This window comes from Cercospora beticola, chromosome 3 (assembly GCF_033473495.1).
Source record: "Cercospora beticola chromosome 3, complete sequence".
NCBI classification, from domain to species: Eukaryota; Fungi; Ascomycota; class Dothideomycetes; order Mycosphaerellales; family Mycosphaerellaceae; genus Cercospora; species Cercospora beticola.
In genome coordinates, this window is record NC_088937.1 from 4,153,276 (window position 1) to 4,176,786 (window position 23,511).

Here is a 23,511-nt window from a genome sequence, read left to right on the forward strand (position 1 = left end):
CTGAGGGCAGCGCCTATGGCGCTGCCTTATACCTCCTAGGGACAAAGCCCTTTGAGGGTGAGATATGTGGAGCCTCCTTTATCCAACACTCCCCCTGGATCGAATATCTCACCCGACAAACCTTCGACGCACGTCGAGTGTGCAGAGTGCAGCTGACGGAAAAAGTGAAGTCGCCAGACGCAGTGTTGAATTTGGAAGATGATATTCTTGGCATTACTTTTCATACAGCATCATGTCCCGCAAAGGCACGACTTGGTATCTAATTCTATCTAACCATAGACCGCAGCGCGCTGATAACCAGGGAACTGTCTCAGCTGAGCCTCATCAATCTCGCGAAGCTGTGGGCAGCTGAGCTGCGACACAATTTGGCCGAGAATGTCCGTGATTGGGTTGAGGAGACCCAGGAGGATATCTGGCTTGGCCTGAGCAGCGAGCTGGAAGACGAAGCAGCCAAGGTTGTTGCCTTGCGCGAGGTTGCCTAAGTTGACGAGGCCGCCTGACAGGTTCTCCAAGTTGACGCCGGTGAAGGTGTTTGGGCCGTTGGTGTTGCCGCCGATGGCGAGGAACTTGGGGTGGCTAGAGACATTTGCTGTCAGCGAGTGTTTTATGCATGATGGTGTGATGTGGTGGTGTTGTAGGACTTACAGGAGCGCAGCATTGAGCAGATCTGCAATGAAGTAGGTAACCTCGTATGGGTACTCCTGTGCGCGGCGGTACCAGTTGTCGGGAATACGCTCGTTGCCGGTCTTTCCGTTCACAAGCGAGTAAGAGCCGGACTGACCCTGCACACCGAACCACGAGGCGACAGTCTCGTGCGAGAGGAAACCGATTGGGTTCTCTGCAGAGTGGTTGGCCATGAAGCGGTAGATGAACGTGTACGCTGCAGGCTGCACGGCAACACCAGCAAATGGTCCGTTGAAGAAGTATGGGTTGGTCTGAACTTGAGTATCGAAGCGGTGGGATCGGAAGTTGGTCAAGCTCTCCATGGTGAGACTGCCTGGAGAGTAGTCGATCATCTCTTGGAATTGGCTGAGCACGACCTTCCAGTTGTCGCCCGCCTGGTAGAGATCACCTCGGGTGGGTGAGGCATCGGTCTCGTATTTGTTGTGTGAGCCGATCAGGCCGTTTCCGCGGAGGAGGCCAGCGCCGCCCGGTGGACCACCCATCGACCATGAAGCAAGATCACCGTCGATGGTGGCACCAAGGATGGACAGGAATCCAGCGAGGATGCGACCCATGCCTACGACATCGGTTGTGGCATCAATGTATTGCTGAATCGTGGCAACACCATTTCTCTGTTGAACTGTTAGCAGCTGAAATTGCGAAGAGGCTCGGTATACGGACTGGCAAGACTATTGAGATGTTAGCTGATGTTTACGCATGAGATTCGGTGCACATTACACCCGTGGTTTGCAAACGCGTTCAAACCTGGACAAGGACCTCTCTGATCGTTTGGACCAGGGGCCTGCCACTCATGCCCGCTCCCAGGGCCGACGTTGATGAACTGTGTAGCAGCGTTGAACTTAGGCACAGGCTCAAAGAGAGCCGTAGCACCACCAGCACCAGCTTGACGCTTCAACATGTCCACGTCCACAGCCTCGAGGGCCTTTGCAACGAGCTCAGGATCGCGCTTGATAGCCTCCTCCATAATCTTGGCCGGGAAGGCGCTCGCGCCAACGGCGAGGAGTACTGATGCTGAGAACTTCATGATGATGGCTACTGCAGAGTCAACAAATTTGAAAGAATCGAAGTGAAGCAGTTTTTCCAGTAATCCTGGTCACAGATCGTCCAAACTGCAACAATACTTATAGTCTTACAGGACCATCACAAGAATGTGACGCTGCCTCGGTGCATTTCCAACATCTTGGTTGCGTAGGTGCGTAGCATGCCACCACTGTAGTCCGGTGCGAAGTCAAGCGATGCCTAGTCCAAGGGTCAGTGTGAACAGAGGTCATCAGATTGGACAGATCGCAAAGCGTGCACCCACTCCGACCACGCAAAGCCCACGGGGCCCCAAGCTTACCTACAACCGTAAGTCTTGGTTCCAAGCCCCGGGCTAAACGTGGATGTGATCTGCGCGGGGAGGAGGCAACTTTAAAGTTCTTGAGTGAAGATCACCTGCTGAAAGCGGTAAGAGGTGTTTTTTCGCCCCAATGAACGCCGACGTATTATGAAAGTCCTCGGCAGTACGGCCTCATATGGGTGACGATCGTCTGTACAAAATTGTGCCCTAGTGGTTCGCATTCGTCGCTTCTAGCGTTCTTCGTTGCGTGACTCTGTCTGGATGGTTCAGCTCGTAAATGTCTCGCGATCGTTTAGGCATTGCAGAATGTACTGTGGGCCCATCTCAGCGCCATCGACTTCATACATAGAAGAGGAGTGCCCGTCAGCTCAGCAGACCTGTTTGTAATCGTTCACGAGCATTTTTTGCATTGCCTCGGTGGCGCGCGCCACATTTCAGACTTTTTCGAAGCCTCCAAGCCATCAGGCCACCCGCTGCCACAGTGCCTCGTTTCCACTTTCCTCGTACTTGCACGGCAGCTCATGTCATGGTTCCTCGACTCGCGCAGCCTGACCGATGCAATGCTGCGCAACCGCCTTATGATTGAAGGTGCAACCAGCTGCAGCCATCGAGTGTTCGGCGTTGGCATTCGCGATCATGAAAAGTCGAAACTGCCCTCCAGACTCGTTGTCCAACTGGCAATCGAACACGCACGACTGCAGACTTCACCTGCCTTGCGCTCGTAAATAATGTCTGGCGGGCATGCGAAAACGATGAGCTAAGAGATGCATTCATGCTTGACTTTGCGCGAACACAAGCATCACATCCTCAAGTTTGCAAGCTTCGAAGTGAAAGCTGCGTGTCGCACAGCTTTCCTCTTCCAGATCGCTGTTCAACTGACCACGTGTGCACCATGCAGAGGATACTGCCACATGGACTTTGCCTGCTCGTCAATCCATCGATCCCATGGCGTCCATGGACTCTCACCTTGGTTCGTAAGTTTCAATCCGTTGATTGTGTTAGGCGAAGAACACATACATTGGTTCCGAGGCTCACACTCGCTCGACGCGGAATGGAGATGCTTCAGCTTCGTGCTAAAGCCTGCAGGCACTCGTCAAGTCCGGTGCGTCTGCACTCCCTGAGAAAGTCGATGGCCTGTGATTTGCCGATTGAAAGCAGCTGGCGTAAGGAAACATGCGCTACAATTCCATGCATGTCAAAGACGGCCATACGGGGGTGGTTTTCCAGTGCATGAGTGTCGGAAGCGCCTGCTGCGACAGATGCTTCGGTTGTGCTGTCCCGTCATTGAGGTCGCTTCCGATGCAGGAGACTGTAAGATGTGTCATCTGGTCTTATCATCGTCGGCAGTGTCGATAAATAGAGGTCGGAGTCTACTTTGAGCTCAACTCCTGCTTAGCTTTCTTGCCGAGCACATCCTCAATTTTATCAACCTATTGACATGTAAGACGAAGCATCTAACTCACTTTCTTCTCCGGCATGATCGTCATGAGTTTACTTACCATCTCTTCGATCTTGTAAGGCTTTGAGATCACATCCTGCATACCGCTTTCGAGCATTTCATCGAGTTGAGCGCCTCGCACATTCGCCGTGACACCAAGGATGGGAATGTATTCGATCGAACCATCTTTTTCGAGTTTGCGGATTTCCTTCGCGGCTGAGTTGCCGTCCAGGATAGGCATTTCTTGATCCATCAAGATTACGTCGAACGCTGCTTTATCACCGCCAGAGGCCTTTGGTGCAGCGCGAACAGCGTCGACAGCCTCTCTGCCATTACTCGCTGTCGTCACGTTGAAGCCTGTGCTACGTCAGTATTGCAGGCACAGATGACTGGCATCGGCAAATCTCACCTTTTGCTTCCAGCTTGCGAAATACGATCTTTGCGTTGATGACGTTGTCTTCCACCAGCAAGACATGTGCTCGAGAGCCAGATTGTTTGACATCTGCCACTGGGCGGCTTTCAGTCTTGTCCCCAGATTTACCGTCTTGAATCAATTCCTGTGACTGTAGCCTTCCCGAATCTTGTTCTGCTCTCGAGATGCGCGGGCGCTGGGCGACCTGATAGGTGTTGTCTTGTTTCGGCATGTTTCCATCAATCTCGCCGCTGTCTACTACGTTGCCACCCGGAGCATCGCTGAAGCTTTCTGCAGTCTCTTTCCGCATCGAAGGTGCCCACTCGAAGGGCTCAAATCCTTCTAGTTCTGACGGAGAAGCAATACCCAAGCTCTTGATTTCATCGCGAACTTCCTTCTGGCGCTGCAGGTCTTCCATAAAATCTGCGTCGAGATCACATCGCTTTACCTTGAAGAAGAATCCGAATGTACTGCCTTCACCTTCTTTGGAATTGACACCAATTTCGCCACCATGTAGATGACAAATCTTCCTTGAGATATTCAGGCCGAGCCCACTGCCGCCATATACCTCTTCAGTCTTCGGCGTTGCCTGTCGAAATCTTTCGAATAGCTTCTGTTGTCCTTCTGCACTGATGCCAATTCCTGAGTCCTGCACTGCCACCATGATGTATACAGAGTCTCCATTTCCCCATTCGCTGCTGTTCGTAGAGTCCATTCTGTAAGCGAGATTCTCGCTCTGAAAGAACACAACATTCGGTGGGTAGGACTTTGGTCTCTCCAAGCTGGCTCCTACTGAGCAGACTACTTTCTTGGCACCCTGAGCACGAGACGTAAACTTGATGGCGTTTGTGATTAAGTTGATAAGAACCTGTCCAATGCGCGGCATGTCCGCCTGCACAGTTCGGATACCGGCATCCCGATATGATGAATCGACACGATATCCAAATTGCATCTTCTGCTTCTTGAACTCGTGCTGAAACATCTTCAACGTTTGCGCAAGTTGGTGATCCGGGTTTGAAGGCTTCGGACGCAGCGATAGCAGAGACGCATCCAGTTTCGAAAAGGACAATACATCATCCACAATGTTCTTTTGATGCGACACGCACAGTGAAATAGTCTCCACGGCTTCTTCTATCATCTTGATGTCAATTTGATCGCCGATCTTGTCCCGGACTGAATCGCCGATGTCTTCGGCGCAATGAAGCACAGCACTCAAGGGGTTGCGAATCTCGTGACTGATCATGTCGATGAATCGCTCTTGTTGCTCTTTTCTTTCACGAGCCTGCTGCGCTGCTTTCCTCTCGTTGAGCTCAGCGCTTTTTTCAGAACTGATGTCGACAATGCTGCATATGAAGCCTCCCTTCTCCCGCAGACTCACATGCTGTAAGTTGTCATCGTCGAGAGGGGTGAGGAGCAGAAGTCGCCACGGATGTGGTTCGCCACGCGCTCTGAACTCTGTACGGAGCTGCTGCTGGCTCGAGAACGCCTCCTTATATGCAGCCATGACTCTGTCATAGTCTTCTGGATGAATACTTTGGGGCCAACTGGTGAAGGACTTGTCCTCAGTATCTAGCATCGTGGTCAGATCGTAGAAATGTTGATTGACAAACACAGCACGAGCATTGTGATCAAGAATAGCCAGTCCAGATGGCAACATCTCGGCAAAGCGGCGAAAGAACGGATGCTCGTCTAGGGGTGTGTTCTCGACTTGCTGCACCTCCTCGTTCGGATTATCGGCTCCGCTGCGATCAATCACGGTGCCACGTTCGCCAGCCCCCATCTCGAGCGATCTATACAGCATGGGCCGAGGGAGAAGCTGAATTAGCACTCCTTTGGTTTCGGATTTATTCTTGCCGTGACCCAGCAGTGGACTAGCGATTGCTGTCGACTGTTGCCGCGTTGCGCTGCCCTCTTCTTGAAACAGGCCGTGACCCTGTATCTCTTTTGGAATCCCACGAGACTTGACCGCTTCTATGACCTCCCTCGTTTCTGCTGATAGATGGTCCGAGCAAGGCTGGCCTTGCTTCACGATGCCACCAGCATTCTTCCACGACGTGTTATGGAACAGAAGGAGTTGCCCATCCCAGAACACCGCCGCAGCGTACGGCAGTGAGCTAATTGTCACGGCGTGACAGCGCAAATCACGAGGCCAAGTTTTGTAGTCGCCGAGGGGGCATTTCTGCCATGCGTCTGCGCTGCCTGGCAGAGGATTCCCATCCTGTTCAGACCCATCGCCGCTGCCAGATTGGGAGGAATCCTTCATCGCTTCATGTCGTGGTATCGTGGACTGTTTGCATGGAGCGGCTGCACTTTCGATGCTGGCTTCCGCCGGACGAGAGTCGAGCTCTTTGGCGATGCGGTCAGAGTGATGATCACGCATCGTTGCTTTGTGGCGACGACAAAATGGCAGGTTCCAGTCAGCAGCTTGCTATGACGTCTCGAGGCGGGACCTTGGCTCGTGACACCCGTCACGCTGTTGGGTGCATCTTCTTCGGGCGACACAGACAACAACGTCCGACAAGGACAACTAATTGTGAGCCAAAATGGGTGATGAAACATGGTCGAAAGCTGTGCGAAGTGAATGTAGTAGTAGTTGCTAACTCTGCGGGTGACACTGCGATGCCCGTCGATCGATTCACTTCCCCGCTGATCTCATTGGCCCATAACTCTGGAACCAAGTCCGCCTGCTACGGGGCCTGCCTCCGACTATGCAGAGAGCGACAACACCGCATAGCTCGCTGCGTCTCAATTGGTGGGGATCGGCACATCCAGCCCATTCAAAGTGATGGATATGTAGGAGTACAGGGCCGTAAATTGCACCAAGGCGATTGCGCCTTCTTTACCGAAGGCCTCGACTGAGCTCTGCCACAGCTCTGCCGGTAACGGTCCAGGAGTGCTGCACAAATGTCTTGCTACGTCGTACGCGAGACTGCAGTCGCTGTTGAGATCCGCTGGCTTCCGGTTCTCCTTGATCGCTTCAATCTGGGCTTTGTTCAAATAGCCCGCCTTTTCTGCCACGTTCTCATGTGCATAGAGCTCATAAGCAGCCTGAAAGTTGCCTCCACACACGAGGATGGCAGTCTCCTTCGCATCATTGGGCAAGCCTTTGAGGCTGCCCACGCTGAAGATGAGATCCGTGGCTCGGTGCCCAAGATTTGGGTAAGCCATGAACAGCGCAAGAGGGCCTATGAGGGCTCCATTGTCGTCTTTCCAGCGGAATATCTTCTCATTGAACCCGCCAGAGACCAGTTGCTCAGAAAAGGTATCATACTCTGCTTTCTCTTCTTGTGAAAGCTCTTCTGGGCGGCGAGGAGGAACGCGAGATCCCATATTGGCGAATGTTCGCTTCAATTTTTCTACGCGTTCAGTGTAAGGAGTCTTTTGGCAAGGATAAAGGTGAGAACGACAAGTTCAGACCGCGCGACCGCTCAAGAGTACCTCTGACGATCTCTATATGCATCTGACTTTGGGTGGTAGCCGAACGGAGTGATGCGGAGTTTCTGATCATGAATGGGATATCCTGCGATTCAGTCATCTTTCCGGGCATCATCTCACCTTCCGCGCCTGTCGACGGCGCCCACGATAAGACTCGGAGGAACTGTCCGTCCGGCACGTATGGGTGAGACGTTGAAATTGTCAAGAGAACAAGACAAAGCCAACCTTCATCTTGGCGTCATTTGTGCCTGTATTGCCGAAGCTGTCCACGACTTTTCCCGCCAACCCTCCGCAAAGCGCCTTCCATCTGGGTATCAAACTGTATGTAAACATCTCGACTCGCTGTATTTTACTCCATTCTTTGCAAATGCTACGCCAACGCAACCTTCCAGGCCTCTGCTGCCGTTGGTCGAGCCACTTTCGTGCCCAACAGCCATCCTATACCAACGATTGTGTCGATTAAAGCGCGATTCGCCACGGTCAGCCCCCTCATGGACGCCCAATGCGCGTGCGGACATCCCGGATACAGGTCCAGCTTGGTCGGGACGCTGGCATTCTTGAGCATCTCTTCATAGATGAGCCCGTCGTCACGCAATGGGTCTTGGCCACACACCTGAAGAAATGTCCTTGGCTGTCCAGCGAGTGGTGTCTTCGAGTTTGCTGCGTACCTCAAATCTGAGTCTCGATCCCACTGCACGGCATCCATCATCATTCTCAAAGACTCTTTCGCCAAAGACGATGATGCCGACGAGTTCTGCTCTAAAGAGATGTACCGCGACTTGTACTCTGGTGGACAGCAACCGCTATGCATGAGTGATGGCGCCGCGAGCCACTGACCAGTCAGTGGATATGCCAGACTTTCTTCTTGAAATTTTCGAGATAGTGCAGCAGCAATTGCAGCTCCGGCAGAGACGCCGCCGATGATGAAGCCCTTCGTTGGATCAGCTGCGAGAAGCGGTGTCGTGGCATTCTCCGCGATCCAATATAAGTTGTCCCACGCATCGTGCTGGGCGAATGGAAATTTATACTCTGGTCCACATCGATAGCTGATGTTGACCACAGTCGCGCCGAACGACCTGACACATATCCGCGCTGTCTCCGTAAGCTGGTCGTTGTCACCTCCGATGAAACCTCCGCCAAACAGTAGCACGATCAGAGGACCAGGTTGGGCCTTTGCGGGTTTGCATATTTTTGCTGAGCTCCGGAACCCGTCCCTCATCTCGACATCGTGATAGAATTCCTCGCAATCGCTTGGAGCAGGACCTAGCCTTTTCACGTTGGCTTCGATAAACCCACGGAGGGCTCTGCGGGCAGCCAATGGATCTGTGCTTGGTGGAGGCTGTGGGTACTTTGCTTGAAACTGGGCTGACATCAGAATCGTCGTATTCCAAGCATCTTCAGTTCGACTTACGGCGGCGACCTCAGGATGAGTTTGCGCAGACTCGTTCAACTCTGCTTTCGACAGCAGCATTTTGTCCACTTGTTTGTAACGTTCGACGATTCAGCGACTTGTCGATCCAGGGTTGTTTCAACCTCGATAATGAATCCGTCCCGCAATCTTGCTCGTCAAAGATTCATCGAATGTCAGCTTCAATTGACAAGGATACAAAGCACAATAACAGAACAACACTCTCACATCCAACTAACAGAGAGCGCAGAGCCAGACCTTTAATGCTGATCATAGACCCTTCCGGGTAGCTGGCCTGTGGCTTGGAAACATAGTTCAAATACAAAAGCGATTTCCTACCTAGGTAATAGCAGTTTCTTCACGGCTAGAACTCCCACTTACCCAGCGATACACCGACAACCACAAAGCTCACAGACAAGCATCGGCTGCATATTTGACGTCCACGTGCGGCACTTGTCACTTTTCAGTGTGATTCGCGGATTCTCCGGCTTTCTTCACGCCTTGCGGAAATGCGACTTCCTATTTGGGAAGGAGTAGCAGAATTTTTCTCATTGGCTGAACGCCTTCGGAGAATGACACGAAGACAGACATATGTTTAGAGCCCTGCGGAGTTCCACTTTCCATGTGCTTTCCTATGGTATGATGCCACGCGACAAATGAGATGCATTTCAGGGTCCGGGAACCACGTGGCTGCATATGCGTGCCATAGTGCATTTTCTTTCGAGATCGCGAACGTGGCTACCCTGATTGTGGCCCGAAGCCCTAATGAAATGGATCAATGCTCACCTTACTAATGAAATGGATCAATGCTCACCTTATGCTCTGCAGGACTGGACGCCAGTACCATATGCCGGCTCTCCTCAACTCTATTCAGCCTACTCCTGCGTAGGCTAATACCGATCAACCCTGAAGCATTTCGGAAGCACCGCCGCCGAGATGGAAGACAAGACTGGTCTTTGCAGCACCACATAGGGCCCGATTCCCTTCCATCAATATACATATCGAGCTTTGTGCATACGCCCAGCGAATCTGTCAAGGCTTCTGGAAGAATGGACCGACTTCGGCAGGACCTCCATGGAAGCCGCAGGGAACACGCCCTACGTTTCCAATATACATCGTGGCGTTTGCCATTCAGCCCTTTGCAAGCTTCTCGATCCTTCTCGAAGATGCTGTGACGATCGGAGGTCACGGTCCACGTTCTCCTGCAGATATCAGTCACGATACAGCAGGATCGATAGCCATTGTGCTGCTCCAATGCGACCATCACATCAAGTCAGCCTTGAGATATACTCCAACACCTTTCTTGTCAGACACTTTCGTTGCATCCGATCACCTGCGCGCTCTGGATGTACCACAGCCGTCCATCTACAATGTGCAGTGCATCCGATGGCTGAGTGGAGCGATCCATGATCGGCGTTGAAGCAGCTTACCATGAGGCCAAGCGTTGGCTGCAGACGGACGTCCGAGCATCACTTCAGTCGTGAACAGCCGTGTGCACAAGCAATTCCCTACTCTGGTGAGAATGGAGCCGTGGAAGCTGTGCCAATGTTGCATTTAGCCGGCAGGTGTCCATCATTGTCCCTCTGACTAAGACTGTCCTTAGTCACTGAGCGGAACACCTCACTCGCAAATGGCCAAGAGACTTGTCACTCCCGGGTGATGCGAAACGATAAAATCGTGCATTCATGTATCTCAGCGGTCTAGGTATGTTTGAGCTCTCATGCTATTTCCTCTTTCGCTCGCGCTCTTTCAGGGAGAGTGTCTCGCCTCGTGGAGGCCGATGGTCGATAGGATGGACCACTCTCGAGCGCATGACTGGAGCGTCTCGACATTTCCAGCTCTCCATCCCCATTTCGTCTCGTTCTCAGTGCGCTCCTGCAATTCCCTACACTTTGGCTTGGAGCGGTCTTTGATTTCGGGATCTGATGGGACAGGAGAACCCTCATGACACAAGGTAGCAGGAGCACAAAAATGCTCGCCAGCCTCCATCCAGTATATGTGATTTTGTTTGAGCTTCCCAATCATCGCGGGCAGCTTGTGAGGTTGAGTGACTTGATGAACCTAGGCTCAGGGCGGTCGACCTGAATAACGAAGATCGGATATTCTTGTGCAGCGTTCCTTGGAAGGCTGCGGCTCTTTTTCTGTTCCACGAGTTCGCGTACAACGGCGAAAGGCTTGGTCTGTAAGCTGTAAGTTGAAGCTAGCATCTTCTTTCAAAGCTAATTGCGAGTGCTCGTTGAGGTATTTGATAACGCGTCTGCTGATTTCGTCCAGGAAGGTCCACCAATTTTCGCCATCGCCGACGTAGAGAATAACAGATCCTAGATATTCCCTAGAAACTTCTTTTGTGCCGTCATAGTGGAAGGTCGATCTGGACGTGTGACTGACTTCAAATTTTTCAATTTCCTGGGTCTCAGGAATTATGTGCAGAACGTGCATCCAATTGGGGGATTCAAGGGCCAGGATAACGGATGGGTAGCTTGGACGCCGTGTGAAGCTCACCAGACTCAACAAGCGTGAAAGCATGATTGGGTGGTCCGAGTTGAATGAAATGTCAGTGTTCAAGCGTCGATGAGTCGTGAGCGGCAGACAATTATACTATATACTATTAGCCTCCTGTGTCCTAGCCAGTCAGGACTTGCTTAACAGCACTGCCCTCTGGATGGGGGCCTGAACCTTATACTGTAGATACATACCACGTATCCTGGAGGGAGGTTAGACATGAGCAGTCCAGCGAAGGCTTGTGATCAAGAAGTGGAAAGCTCCAAGATTCAACTAGCTTTACGGACAAAGTGTGGACGAGTAGCGTGGCCTTGTGCACCATGCATATCAATCTTTCTACAGGCTTGCGCCTGCACGACTAAGGTGGCATCTGTACGTGGTCTCGCAGTCTCCGAAGGTTGCGCGCAGACTTTGTGGATGTGAACTTCACACCTACGCGAACGTGGAGGGGTTAGTTACATACCTTCGCAAGAGCTTTGAATCAAGCAGTTGTGATGGGAGCCTACCTCCTCCTCAGGCGCTTTCTTCCACTCAAAGGACAAGCACTGTCCGGGCGGAAACATGTGTCGTAGGCCCTACTATTCTCTCCTCCATCACTCGATCCCCTTCTTGTCACCATTTTTCGCCTGCCCTTCCTGACCCTCTTGCGCGTGCTTTTCGCCTTCCTCATCCCGCTCCTCCGCCTTCACACTGTGTCCGCACTCCACGTGCCCACACTTACTCTTCAACGCTTTCATAGCCTCATCCATACATACCTGTCCACAATGCCAGAAGTCCGTGGCTCCGATCCCACAAGAGATTGGCAACAAATAAGGACTTAGAGCCGCGCAACTCGGTGCTTCGCAAGACCTCAGACCGGGTGGTCCTGCGATTCCATACCTCTTCCTGGCCGCAAAAATACCAATGTGATCCTCATGTTGCGCGATCGAATCTTCTTCCAGAAACGCATTTGGTGTAGTTTCGAACCTCGTAATACCAGCTTTGATGAATTGCTCCCTCTTGACCACGAACTCCTTCGCCATGGCTTCGGCAGTGAACTGTCGCTGCGCAAGAGCTTGATAAGCACGCAGCTTATCTTCGGGGCCTTTGCGCGCGATTGCGAGAACTTGTGAGACTTCTTTGGCTTTTCTTTGTAGGTAGGCCAACATGATACCTACCGGATCCTGCTCAGCCGGGATATCGATCACAGGACAATTGGTGCGGACGATGATGATGGCGTTGTTGACTGCGCCATACGCGGCGTCTCGTTTGCCGAAGTCGGGACTGGAGGTGTCGAACGTGGCAAATAAGATATCGTACACCGGGTTTGGATGCTCTGCCACTGGATTTGCATTTTCTTCCTCGTCGCTCGCGAAGGGCTCAGTCCAGACTTTGAGCGGGAGATTGAAATGTTTACTGATAGGTGGCTGAAGCCAGCCGGGTTCAGTGAGGAAGTGCTCGCGAGTGATGGAGATGAGTGAGAGGTCGCCAATGGAGAGCGTTGGGGCTGGAGGAGCAAGGAGAGCCAGCAATTTAGTAGGTAGGTCTGACAGAGGAGGCAGCCGAACAGACATGGTGGTGCTGTTGTCGTCTTTCTATCGGGATCGGTAGGCAAAGTGGGCGCGGGAGAGCCGACTTCGCGAGGGCTGCTGAGGGTTTTGTTGGTGCAATGTTTGCCTGGGCAATTAACAAGCTGCGTTGAGAGGTCAAACAAAAACGGGAGAGTCTGTTTGTACCGAACGAATCATGACGTGTGTTCTCGAAGGTGAGAATTGATATGCATGTCGACTCGGAAGCGTTTGTTCAGGTTCGCGAGAACGGTGTCGCGCAAGCAGCGGTACCACTCGTGAATTCGGTCAAGTGAAGGCAGGCTGTGCGGACTTGCACCGTTGATACCGACCTGCAGATCTGGAGTCACAGGTCCTGCATGATTCAGGCCATAGGTATTGTTGGATTCTGTTCAGTTTGCCTTCGTGGCGGTCGCCGGGCGCGATCAAGCCGGGCCATATCTTTATTGCCCAGACCCAGGCATGACATAGTGCCAAAGTGATCCACGCGTCGATGGAAGTCGTCCTGGTGTCAGCGGTGAGCGGAGAGGGAGATGTCGCAATGCTTGGGCTGTGCATTAGTACCACGTGAGATCTGAAGTCTGGAAACAGCCTGCTTTCGTACACCTTCTCAGTAGAGATCTGTCCATAATTATGTCGAACGCCGAACGCTTCAATGTACTTGCCGATTACATTCTTAATTTTACACAACCTCGCTGCTCTGTTCTCCGCGCTACCTCTTTCGCTGCGCGCCTCTGAACAGCAGACCTCCCACCACGCCAGCAGCAACAGCCAGTCCGCCCACGATCGCAACGCCAACCAGGCCTTCTTTATTGACCTTATCCTCAATCAACTGGCTCAAACTTTGACTTTGCAGATTCCCGGGCTCAATCTCCAACAAACTGTCATTATATCTCTTCGCCTCAGCATAATTCCCCAGCTTGTAATTGCCCAATGCCAGATAGTACAGGCATTCTCGTCGGCGGTCAGGCGATGCGCGGAAGATCTCGGATAGTAGTCGCACGCCTTCTTGTTGTTCAGGCCGTGAGTTCGATTTGATCAGGCCCCAGGCATAGTTGAACTTCGTTTGAAGGGAGACGTATTCGCCTTCTTTTTCGTATTGCGAGCGGAGGACTTGGAGTTCGGCGGGTTTGAGGGCGCTATTAAAGATGTGTCAGGATGGAGAGTTGTGTCTGCGGGCGAACGACGCGAAATGGGCGATATCTGTCTGGGCGTTGGATCTCGTCATGATCGTACCTTTCCGCATCCGCAGCGTCTGGGAGGAAGCTCATGTCAGCGATGCTTTCTATACGGGATCTTGTCTGCGAGGGCGAGTTGTCAAACTTACATGGCAAGTGTTCACCCATATTCAATAATGTCTACTGAGTACCTGAAGACGATATGGAAGATGGAGTGAACGTGGTTGTCGCCTGCCAACTCGCGAGAGCTTCGCATGTGGCAGCTGCGGACGTCACAGGGCCAGGGTCCAGCGGACGGGAACCCCCGTCACCTTCCGTTGCTGCGGGCGCAAGCTTTGTTTGGGAAGTGACGCGACATCATCAACACAAGCCAACACTTTGAACAACCACATCGGCATTCAACAGCACACGAGATACAGACGCCGAAGCACGATCAAAAATTGGAGAATCTGTTCCTGTTTGCCAAGGACCAAAGAGCAGATCATCAGAGGCCACACGAGACCGGCAAGATGGTGCTCTTCGACGAAGATCCGGTGGAGGTAGGACATCTCATGCGAAGACGGGCTTCAGGCCATCGCTGATTCTTCGCAGCTCATGGCAGAGGCCACAAACAAATTTCACATTACCCCAGACAAAGACTCCCTCACCAGAGTTCACGAATCTCTACACGCCCTACACCAAGCTCGGGCTCTCCGCCTCGACAACCAAACCACGATCCTCTCCTCGTTGTCGCGCAAACTCAACAAAGTCCACTCGTCGCACAATTACGATGTCGAACGCCACGATGCAGGCCAACACGCGCAGAATATGCTCAAAATGGACACTGAAAAGTTCCGGATCGCCAAAGGCGTGAATGATGCAGAAATTAAGAGCGAGAGATTATCAGGAGAATTGGCAGCGCTGAGACAGCAGCTAGAGACTTTGGAGAGGGAGGGTGTAGAAGGTGGAAGGAAGGCAGATATGGCGGAGGATGAGGTCGTCTTGAAACTGCAATTCTATCGGAGTCTGGGGATTGATGCGAGGAGGGACGAGGGAAATGGAGACTTCAAGAAGGCTGTGATCAGGAATGGGGACAGGGGAGATGTAACGGTTCTTGACCTGAAGGACGGCAGAGTCGACGTAAACGCGTTTTGGGACGCATTGTGAGTGCTGGGCGGGCATTTGCATTTGGGCTGGCGTACTGGCGTTGAGGAACCAAGATACCAGGTCTGTTTATCTATGACGGTACTCATGTCTTGCAACGAATATTTCACTCGGGATATCTGCATGCTCTTCGCCCCTGATTTTTCCATTTGAGCATTTGTCGAGTACTTTTATGTTGTTGCCATTCATCGCAGTCCATCTGGAGAACCATCTGCTATGCCAAGGGCGGATGAATCGGTGAACTGAAGTCACCCGCGGCTTGATCACCCTTAACCCCCACGGCCTCGTATTCTGGTCGACTTCACCTGTTGTTGTTTCCTAAGCTCGAATATTTCCCAATTTTCATACAATGTCGAGACGAATCTTGGTGCAGTGAGGAATGCTGTGTTTTCGAGATTGAAAGCTGCCAAGACAACGTGTCGACCAGGTCGCGACTCCCACTTCCAGGGTGCGAACGAGCAGAGCCAGATTGACTCGAGTAAAATACATTCGTACAGATACTTCCACTGCCCGAGTCTAGGATTTCCTAGCACAAGCACAATGCACCGAATGACAAGATCAACGCTGAGGGCGTCGAGGCGAACGAATCCGTCCATGCTGAGGTATCCGGTCGCCACTCAAGCAGCAGCCACACTGGCGTGAAAAAGCGCTCTCCTTCATGGCATTTCGTGGCTCCATGCGCTCAAATTCGTGGAGCACGAATTGCATCTCCTCATGCTCGGACTGACTGGTCTTCAAATTGCGTTCAAGTTGTGCATGTCATGCACATCCTGCGTGATGTCGCCGTCGCCGTCGCACCTCTCACCATTCACCGTCAAACGCCATCAAACGGTATACCAGATTTGGCTCTGCATTGGCGTCAAAGAGTTCCAGGCGGGCAAACAAAGTACGACGTAAGATCAGCACCGACATTCCGCTAGTTGGAGCTACCTCCGAGTGAAGGGCGTCTTCATGCGCTGTTGTGACGAGTTGCGAGCGCTGCGAAGAGCCCAGAAAGACCCAGACTGCGGCGTATCAACGGTGCTTCCGGAGTGTTGGAAGTTATGCGCCATCCGAACTCAATGTTATGCAATGCAATGTCACGCGTGTTGCAGCTTCCAAACGACGAAGACAACAACATACCGGGTCCTGCTTGACTCCACGCTGCTGACAAGATTGTGTCACAACAAGAGCCTGTGGTCGCATGTCACAGCAGACTTATGATGGTACCTCCATCTAATGGTCCATTTGCCCCTCATTTTACATTAACGGGCTCTATTCTGAGTTGAACACGGTATAACGGGACATCCGATACTGACCATCACCCGCCGGAATATATGCTGTGCACGGGCTTGGTATTCGTAAGGCTACGAACTCGTGGTCTTGGCGAGTTGCCATACATATGGCACTCGCTGGACCGCACCACACAGATTGTGTGGCTTGACATGCATTCGTCAAAGATTCGCTCCACCACAGCCTCATGAGATGGATGAGTCGTACAAGACCATCATGACAATACGGTGATGCCGATCACAAAGGAGAGACTCGGCATAAAAAGCAATGGCGAGTAAGCACATCTTGGCCAACAAAATCGTCTAGGCTCTAGCAGGCTGGGCCTACAGGGCCGCTTGGTCTGACGAAGCTTGGTTTGCAGAAATCATGTTGAGCTGGAGACCCTGGTAAGGACGTAAGAGGTATGGCAAGTACCGGACCTGCCGAATGGAGCGACCGTATCGTGCCGCACGCGCTGACATCGACTTAGCAGGCTGCAAGGACGGAGGATCTTGTCATTTTCTGACGAGACTTCATGGACTATGTGATATGACATGGTTGTGTGCTCGTTTCCGTGTACCAGCAATCCCAGTTTGGTCCTGCATTTGTAGCGTCTGGATGTCAACAGGGCTCTATTTGTTGTAGCCAAGCTTCAGCAAGCATCGAGGCGCCGGGGAATTCCACTATCGCAGGCCAGGCTCAGCGTGGCGAGCATAGGCTATTGGCGTTCGGTTCCTATTGCAGACGGACAGACTTCATCACAAAAGGATAAATCGGCAGCGAAACCCCTCTATCCCTACGACCGAGCTGAAGCTAGCTGAACTCTCGCAAGCGACACTGGCAGTGCATAGCGCGACCCTCTAAGGCTGGCATGCAAAGCTGCTCTGTCTTCCAAGTTCAAATGACTCAACGACATGGACTAGACATGGCTTCACTCACTAGCGGTATCGGAACGCTCCGATGTGTTGAAAGATGACACAAATGTGCGTCCAGCCCCGGTATTCGGGAAGAGGGCCTCAATTCGGTAACAGACTCACCAAATCCGCATGCCTATGTCGACCGAGAACGAGCTCAACGTGAACAGTCTCACTGCGCAGGGTCCCAGAATTGCCATCGGCAATAGTGGCAGTCACCTTCCCAGGAGCTGACCACAATTGCAAACTTACCTCTGCACGATTGAGCACACTGCAAGGCAACACGGGTCTTGATCCTGCTATCAAATTAGCTGCGACGAATACAGACACCGTCATAATCTCGTTGCAGCACGGCGCCAGTCTGCACGATGCCGCTGCAAGACCTTTCCGTCGAGATCCTTCACCTCATTTGCGAGGTCTGCCCCACAGACACACTCCAGGACTTGCGACTCACGTCTCAGAAGCTGTGCACTGTAGCCGATAAACATCTTCTGCCCGAAGTCGTGATCTGTTTGGAAGGCACAGATCTAAAACGGCTTCAGGGGATTTCCAAGAGCTCGGAAGGGATTCGAAATGGCATTAAATCACTCATCATCCAGGCCGACGCATGCGCCTATGCTACAGACGAGAATGAGCGATTCCCTTCTCTGCGGAAATGGTTGAACGATCGGACGGAATTCCTTCTGCAGTCGGAAGCTGAACTGCTCGAGCTGAGACGGACAATCGAGAGTCGACGACAAACGCGACAGCGAATCGATCTTCTAAAAAGGCTCGATCACTTCTTGGAACAGACACGAGCTTTACAGGACGATCCAACACTGGCCGAGACATATTATGCAGAATTCAGGCGCCAATACGTGTCACAAAAAAAGCTGTTCGGGATTCCCATTTCACAACAGACTCAACAAATGCCAGCTGTGATAGTGAGGCGAGTGATCAAGGACGCTCTCTCTCCGCTAATCACGAGCTGTGCCAACATCAGTAAGCTCGCCATAAATACCGAGCATGCAGTGCGACGGAACGCCGGCCTTGTGAACAAACCTTTCCTACAAAGCCTCACGATTCCGCACAGGTGTCCCGGCCTTGACTTGTTGCTAGCCATCTGTGAGGCGATTTGGCCTGTTGCTATCGAAGCCGGCTGGAAGGTCGACGACTGGAGTCTGACTGGCATAATACCGAGAAGCGTGCAACAGGCGACGCCCAACGAGGTCCGAGACGAGGAGCTGCCAGTATTCTTGCAATTCATGCAGAATTTCCGCAAATTCTCTTTATGCTTCAACGGCGCTAATGCCAAAGACGAAGACTATGATCGCGGGGTCGAGAGCCAATGGGCCTTCTACCGCGACGAATTCGCAGCAGGGTGTACGATTTACTGGCTGCCATGCATGCCGAAGATTGAGGAGTTCCGCTTGGTATATCCTGTCGCTCCGTTGGTGGATTGGCGGGTCGATATACGCGACGCGCTCCAGGAGAAGTTCATTCCCCATCTGACACTTCTCCACATCTCGAATTTCCAGTGCGATACAGAGGGTCTCGAGCGGTATCTCCTGCTGCATAAGGACACACTTCAGGATCTGAAGCTCTCCGACGTGCATCTCAGAGGCTCCAGTTGGCCAGCGTGTTTGACTGCGATTGCGGGAAGGCTTCCATGCCTTCGGCGCGCGAAGTTGGTTGCTCCACTTACAAGTCTTGATAGTGAGGTCGATGAAGAGATGGTGTATTATATTGGGCAATACATGCAAAGTAGCGCGCAAATCGAAGAGCATCAGAACGCGGTAGAACGCTACATCTTGACTGGTGAGGGTCCTGCTCCGAGTTGGACCGTGGAGGAGATGATTGAGACTGATGGAGAAGGCGATGAGGAGGGAAGCTTAATGGACTACAGCGAAGGGACGGCAAGTGAGAGGAGCGACGACGAGATGATGGATTGATGATACTGACGGTTGTCTGCGCCATGTTCTCACCAGAGACATGAGCGCTCAAGGAGAGGATTTATAGACTTCCGCATGCACAATTAGGGGACATCCTCTTATGGTTGTCACGGCGAATGATCAATTTATCACTCAGCCAGCGTAGAATCCACTCTTGAAGAAAGTGCTCAGCCACATCAAGCCCATGGCATATCCTGGCCAGAAGCGGTCCTCTACCACTGGACATCGGCAAATACAATCATTCGACACAATCTGCTCGAGGCTGGGCTGACTGAAGAAGAAATCGGTGCAACCCGTGTGTGGCCTCAAGCGTTCCTCTGCAGTCTGCTGGATCTCTCACTGAAACGCAAAGAACGTGCCGATGGCTTGCATAGAACAGATCAGCAGCTAACTATCGATCAGGCGCGCGCCGACTTCATGAGCGGACAGCTGAGCAACGAGCATATCCTGTACCAGCTGAGTAACCGCAATCTAGGTCCTCGCATCATCTGTACCCCGATGCCGAAAGCTCTGGAGGCTCTGAGGTCGATCGTGGTCCGCTGCATCGACACAAGCGCAGAGGAGAAGTATTTCGGACGTGAGTCCAACACCAGGTAAGTTGTCAAGTTTTTACTGGTGCGAAAGCGAAAAGCGGCGAGAGTGGCGGCAGTGGTAAGGGCATTGGCATTGGCAGCGATTCCTCATGGCATACAAGGTACACCAAGCGCACAAGCGACCAGAAGTCGAGGGAAGAGGTTACGAGTGGTCATCAGAGCGACTACAGTGAAGAACGGCGACCTCACAGTAGTAAGGCAATCATCGCAAAAACCGACCCCACAACACCACCTTGCGCAACCACCATACCTGAAGCAGTTCCACTCGACGTCTCGGCTGCCGCACTCTGCGTCCTACTCGCAGTTCCCATCCCACTTGCCCCCGAAGTCCCCGTGATAAGCGTCACACTCGCCGTCGTCGTCTCACTCGCTCCCGCCGAAGCACTCATCGTCCCCGCCCCCGTCTCCGCCGCCCCTCCACCTCCACTCAACTTCTCCACACCCCACGTAACAGTAACAGCAAAAGTCTCCGCATCATCATAAGTCGTCGTGCTCATTCCCGGGAAATTCGCTCCTGGTCCCCCAGCACTTTCCGTACAAACTGATTGCGCGACGTTGCAGTCTTGATACCCAGTGAAATCTGCATCTGCGCCCATTGTCATGCGGTAGCTTGAGGGGCCGTAGGTCAAGATTTGGGTTGGGAAGAGACCGCATTCTTCGGCGGAGCTGGGGCAGGCGAGGGTCATTGTTGTGAGGGAGTCTTGGACGCCGAGGACGGAGGCGTCGATGGAGAAGGTGTCGTAGCCGTAGAAGGGAACTTGGAGAGTGGTTGTTTGGGACATGGCGAGTGGGAGTATGCTGAGGGTTGTGATGGATTTGGGAGGCATTGTTGTTTTCTGCTCTTCGCGTCGAAGTTGTGCTTAAAATCGGACTTGATGGAGTGCCTTCTTGTACACAGTGTTCTCTTCCGTCTCTGGAGCTTATTGCTTTCTGGCCTGCTTGTTGTTCTTGACGGAATTTCTTTTGGCCTGTCGATGTAAAGAGGAAGTATTTGATGAAACATTCCTCGAACCAAATTATGAGAAAGAAGTCACCGCTTACCTCACCATCACCAATCATGGCTCCAAAATCTAATCTTGGTGCCGTGAAAACGTCTTTCCGGACCACTTGTGTTACTCTCTAGCCTCTTCTGGCGAATGTGGCGCTGCGAAGGAGTCAGGGCGATTGGTGCTTGATCCTCCAAATCTCGGCTCGGCATGAGCTTGGCGCGCTCCGCGGACAGTGGCGATGAAATGTTGAGACTGAGAAACAGGTGTCAAAGCATTATAATGCATCTTTTGTGCCTTTCACTCTGCACTGCGTCTGCTATGATTTACAGACCCTTGGGTATATGCTTTCCTGACATTCCCTCAAACGCCGCTCTTGAACGCTCAAATAACAAAACAAACAGATTCGGGATCTCTAAGGATTCACCTTGATCATAACCGCCTCACTAGGAACGCCGTTGACCATAGCGAACAACATGTATGTCCCAGGCAACATCACGCCGGCATCAGATGGTAATCGGTAAGACCTCGAACCATCTTCGTTCTCCGCATGGTCGTTCAAGGGCACTCTTCTCGAGTCCGTATCGACAGAATGCGTTGCAGTTCCGAGTCTTAGCATGGCTGCAGTAACCTCGCCTTGCTTGACGCGGTCTGGCTTTTGTACTTTGAATCGCACTTCTTCGCCCACACGAACGGTCTTTGAATGTACATCTGTGATCATGGGACGAGCGGCTAGTGTTTTCCCATCTTTCTCGAGCAGGTAAGGAGGAGTGTATATCTGAAAGTCGAGATGGTTCTCTTCCTTTGCGCATTGGCTGCAGAGGCCGCCTCCGCCAGAGAAGATGGTACCATCAGGCAAGAGAGCAGCAGTAGAATGGTACCCGCGAGCGATGCCCGGATCGGGAAGGAGTGTGAACATCTCAGTCGCAGGATCGAAGAGCTCGGGCACTGTAACTGCTCGGAAATCGCTGAACGGACGGGAATACGCTTGTCCACCCAAGATCATAATTTGACCATTTGGCATCGTGACAGCATTTGCAAAAACCCGAGCTCGATTCATGCTTGGTAATTTTCGGACCTTTGCTTCACCACTAGGTGAATCGATGTTGATAATGTGGGCATGGTCCACGGCCTCTGCTTCTTCGTAATCTTTGGCACCACCTGCAGTAAAGATGCTTCCGGTAGTCGCGTCGTACATCTGAAAGACTCCGCACATTGCATCCGTGTCGTCTCGTGTTCCAGCAGGAGCATGACTGCCTTGCCCGCTTGTGTAGTACCAGTTCATATTCATGCTTGGTCCTGCCTGGAAGACTGAGCGATCCTTCCACGACATCAGCCAAGCATGATTATCAGAACGATATGCTCCTTCTCTATCAGCAGTTTGCATTGGATCAGCTGGGCAGCCTTCCAAGATAGTCCACTCATTTGTGGCAGGGTCATAGATTTCGCCTGTCTTGTTGCCTTCTTCGCCGGATCCGGGACCAATGATGATACTGCTCCATGATCCACCGATGGTGAATATTCGACCATCTGTCAAAGTCACTTGTGACTGATATGCGCGAGCAATTTGCATTTCTGGAGCTTCGTAAAACCCATTGGTCGCTTCAGCATGCATGCTGACTTTCTTCGCTGTTGATCCTCCTGTGACAATAATTGTACCATCGAACCCCGTACTGATACCAGGACAGAACATGTCATGGTGAGTGTTGTTCACTAATAGCTCGCTGATCTCTCCAGTCTTGGGGTCCCAAGTGGCTGACCATGTTAGGCCAAATTGTCCGATGCTATGTGTATGTTTTCGTCCGGAAGCCCAGGCAAGTAACTTCCCACTTGGCAGAACCGCTATTGCTGTCGGTACAAGCGGAAATGGTATGCTGCTACTCCAGGTTCCGAGGTTTTCTGCTGTGACTGTGGTACTGAGGCTTGCTATTGTCGCCAAGGCGAATCCTGTTATGCTGTTGAGCCGAAACATCCTGCTAACAGGAAGAGAAAGAGAACAAGAGAAACGTTGCGAGCAAACGAGGGCCTTTCTGTAGGGTCATGAAAGTGATACAGCGCTATGCCCTCTCGTCAAGCTGGTGAAGTGCTCGAACTTTGAATGAGACATGCTCTCCTGGATCGCCAAGCCACGTTGTCCAGACCGTTTGTGCAGTTCTGGCACGCTAATGGTTATCCGGACGCCACCCAAACCGATAGGCGGCGATGGTCACGGAGTTGCCGCATCTGTCACTTAAACCGTAGATGGCATCTCATCCACGAGTTGGTAGATGCAAAGCCGATTGAGGGACTATCATGGGTAGGTATTCGATTCGGACGTTAGCGAGCTTCATATAAGACTGCATGTTCGACAAAATTGTCTCCTCTTATAGACTATGGCCGGTGGCTTCGGCCACGGAGAAGTGCGTAACGCCAGTCGATAAAACGTGCGGCTAATATTCTTCGCCGAACACAAAGGCACCAGCGGGCACAGTGCGATGTGCTGCTCCAGTATGGAGCTTGCAACAGGGCGCGTAGTTCGCCGCGGCATGATACTGTCATGTTTGTGGTCGCGAGAATGCGTTCGCAGAGTGATACACGTGGCTCGGGATGAAATCGATTCATTTGGTGTTGATGATTTTGAAGTTGAGATGGTCGTTGATTCTCGGGCAGAAAACGGCAGCAACTTGCCAAGCCAAACGGCAAGAGCAGTGACACTTTGGATCGCCTTCCCGCTCCATGTTGCAAGCCCTCCTCGTCCGGCATCCAATACT

At 52.2% G+C, this 23,511-nt stretch overlaps 10 protein-coding genes across 10 annotated transcripts; 2 read left to right on the forward strand and 8 right to left on the reverse strand.

The window, feature by feature from the left end:
- Positions 1-269: 269 nt before the first annotated feature.
- Positions 270-1,708, reverse strand: RHO25_005612 (uncharacterized protein; the record flags this gene model as incomplete). The annotated part of the gene is made up of 3 exons (XM_023596502.2): positions 270-576; positions 646-1,303; positions 1,402-1,708. 3 exons carry the CDS (start codon positions 1,706-1,708, stop codon positions 270-272), a joined length of 1,272 nt encoding a protein of 423 aa, XP_023456710.1.
- Positions 1,709-3,393: 1,685 nt separating this feature from the next.
- On the reverse strand, positions 3,394-6,253 carry RHO25_005613 (uncharacterized protein; the record flags this gene model as incomplete). Its single annotated transcript, XM_023596503.2, has 3 exons — positions 3,394-3,453; positions 3,523-3,818; positions 3,871-6,253. 3 exons carry the CDS (start codon positions 6,251-6,253, stop codon positions 3,394-3,396), a joined length of 2,739 nt encoding a protein of 912 aa, XP_023457787.1.
- Positions 6,254-6,618: 365 nt separating this feature from the next.
- Positions 6,619-7,203, reverse strand: RHO25_005614 (uncharacterized protein; the record flags this gene model as incomplete). The annotated part of the gene is made up of 1 exon (XM_023596504.2): positions 6,619-7,203. One exon carries the CDS (start codon positions 7,201-7,203, stop codon positions 6,619-6,621), a length of 585 nt encoding a protein of 194 aa, XP_023457788.1.
- Positions 7,204-7,678: 475 nt separating this feature from the next.
- On the reverse strand, positions 7,679-8,779 carry RHO25_005615 (uncharacterized protein; the record flags this gene model as incomplete). Its single annotated transcript, XM_023596505.1, has 2 exons — positions 7,679-8,668; positions 8,720-8,779. The coding sequence occupies 2 exons, from the start codon at positions 8,777-8,779 to the stop codon at positions 7,679-7,681; spliced, it is 1,050 nt and encodes a 349-aa protein (XP_023457789.1).
- A 3,032-nt stretch (positions 8,780-11,811) lies between these two features.
- RHO25_005616 (uncharacterized protein) lies at positions 11,812-12,771 on the reverse strand (the record flags this gene model as incomplete). Its single annotated transcript, XM_023596506.1, has 1 exon — positions 11,812-12,771. One exon carries the CDS (start codon positions 12,769-12,771, stop codon positions 11,812-11,814), a length of 960 nt encoding a protein of 319 aa, XP_023457949.1.
- A 706-nt stretch (positions 12,772-13,477) lies between these two features.
- Positions 13,478-14,111, reverse strand: FIS1 (Mitochondrial fission 1 protein; the record flags this gene model as incomplete). Its single annotated transcript, XM_023596507.1, has 3 exons — positions 13,478-13,904; positions 14,002-14,020; positions 14,093-14,111. The coding sequence occupies 3 exons, from the start codon at positions 14,109-14,111 to the stop codon at positions 13,478-13,480; spliced, it is 465 nt and encodes a 154-aa protein (XP_023457784.1).
- Positions 14,112-14,452: 341 nt separating this feature from the next.
- RHO25_005618 (uncharacterized protein) lies at positions 14,453-15,089 on the forward strand (the record flags this gene model as incomplete). Its single annotated transcript, XM_023596508.2, has 2 exons — positions 14,453-14,482; positions 14,535-15,089. The coding sequence occupies 2 exons, from the start codon at positions 14,453-14,455 to the stop codon at positions 15,087-15,089; spliced, it is 585 nt and encodes a 194-aa protein (XP_023456703.1).
- Positions 15,090-17,619: 2,530 nt separating this feature from the next.
- On the forward strand, positions 17,620-19,182 carry RHO25_005619 (uncharacterized protein; the record flags this gene model as incomplete). The annotated part of the gene is made up of 1 exon (XM_023596509.1): positions 17,620-19,182. The coding sequence occupies one exon, from the start codon at positions 17,620-17,622 to the stop codon at positions 19,180-19,182; it is 1,563 nt and encodes a 520-aa protein (XP_023457785.1).
- A 778-nt stretch (positions 19,183-19,960) lies between these two features.
- On the reverse strand, positions 19,961-20,602 carry RHO25_005620 (uncharacterized protein; the record flags this gene model as incomplete). Its single annotated transcript, XM_023596510.2, has 1 exon — positions 19,961-20,602. The coding sequence occupies one exon, from the start codon at positions 20,600-20,602 to the stop codon at positions 19,961-19,963; it is 642 nt and encodes a 213-aa protein (XP_023457786.1).
- A 574-nt stretch (positions 20,603-21,176) lies between these two features.
- On the reverse strand, positions 21,177-22,733 carry RHO25_005621 (uncharacterized protein; the record flags this gene model as incomplete). The annotated part of the gene is made up of 1 exon (XM_023596511.2): positions 21,177-22,733. One exon carries the CDS (start codon positions 22,731-22,733, stop codon positions 21,177-21,179), a length of 1,557 nt encoding a protein of 518 aa, XP_023457781.1.
- Between the last annotated feature and the right edge of the window lie 778 nt (positions 22,734-23,511).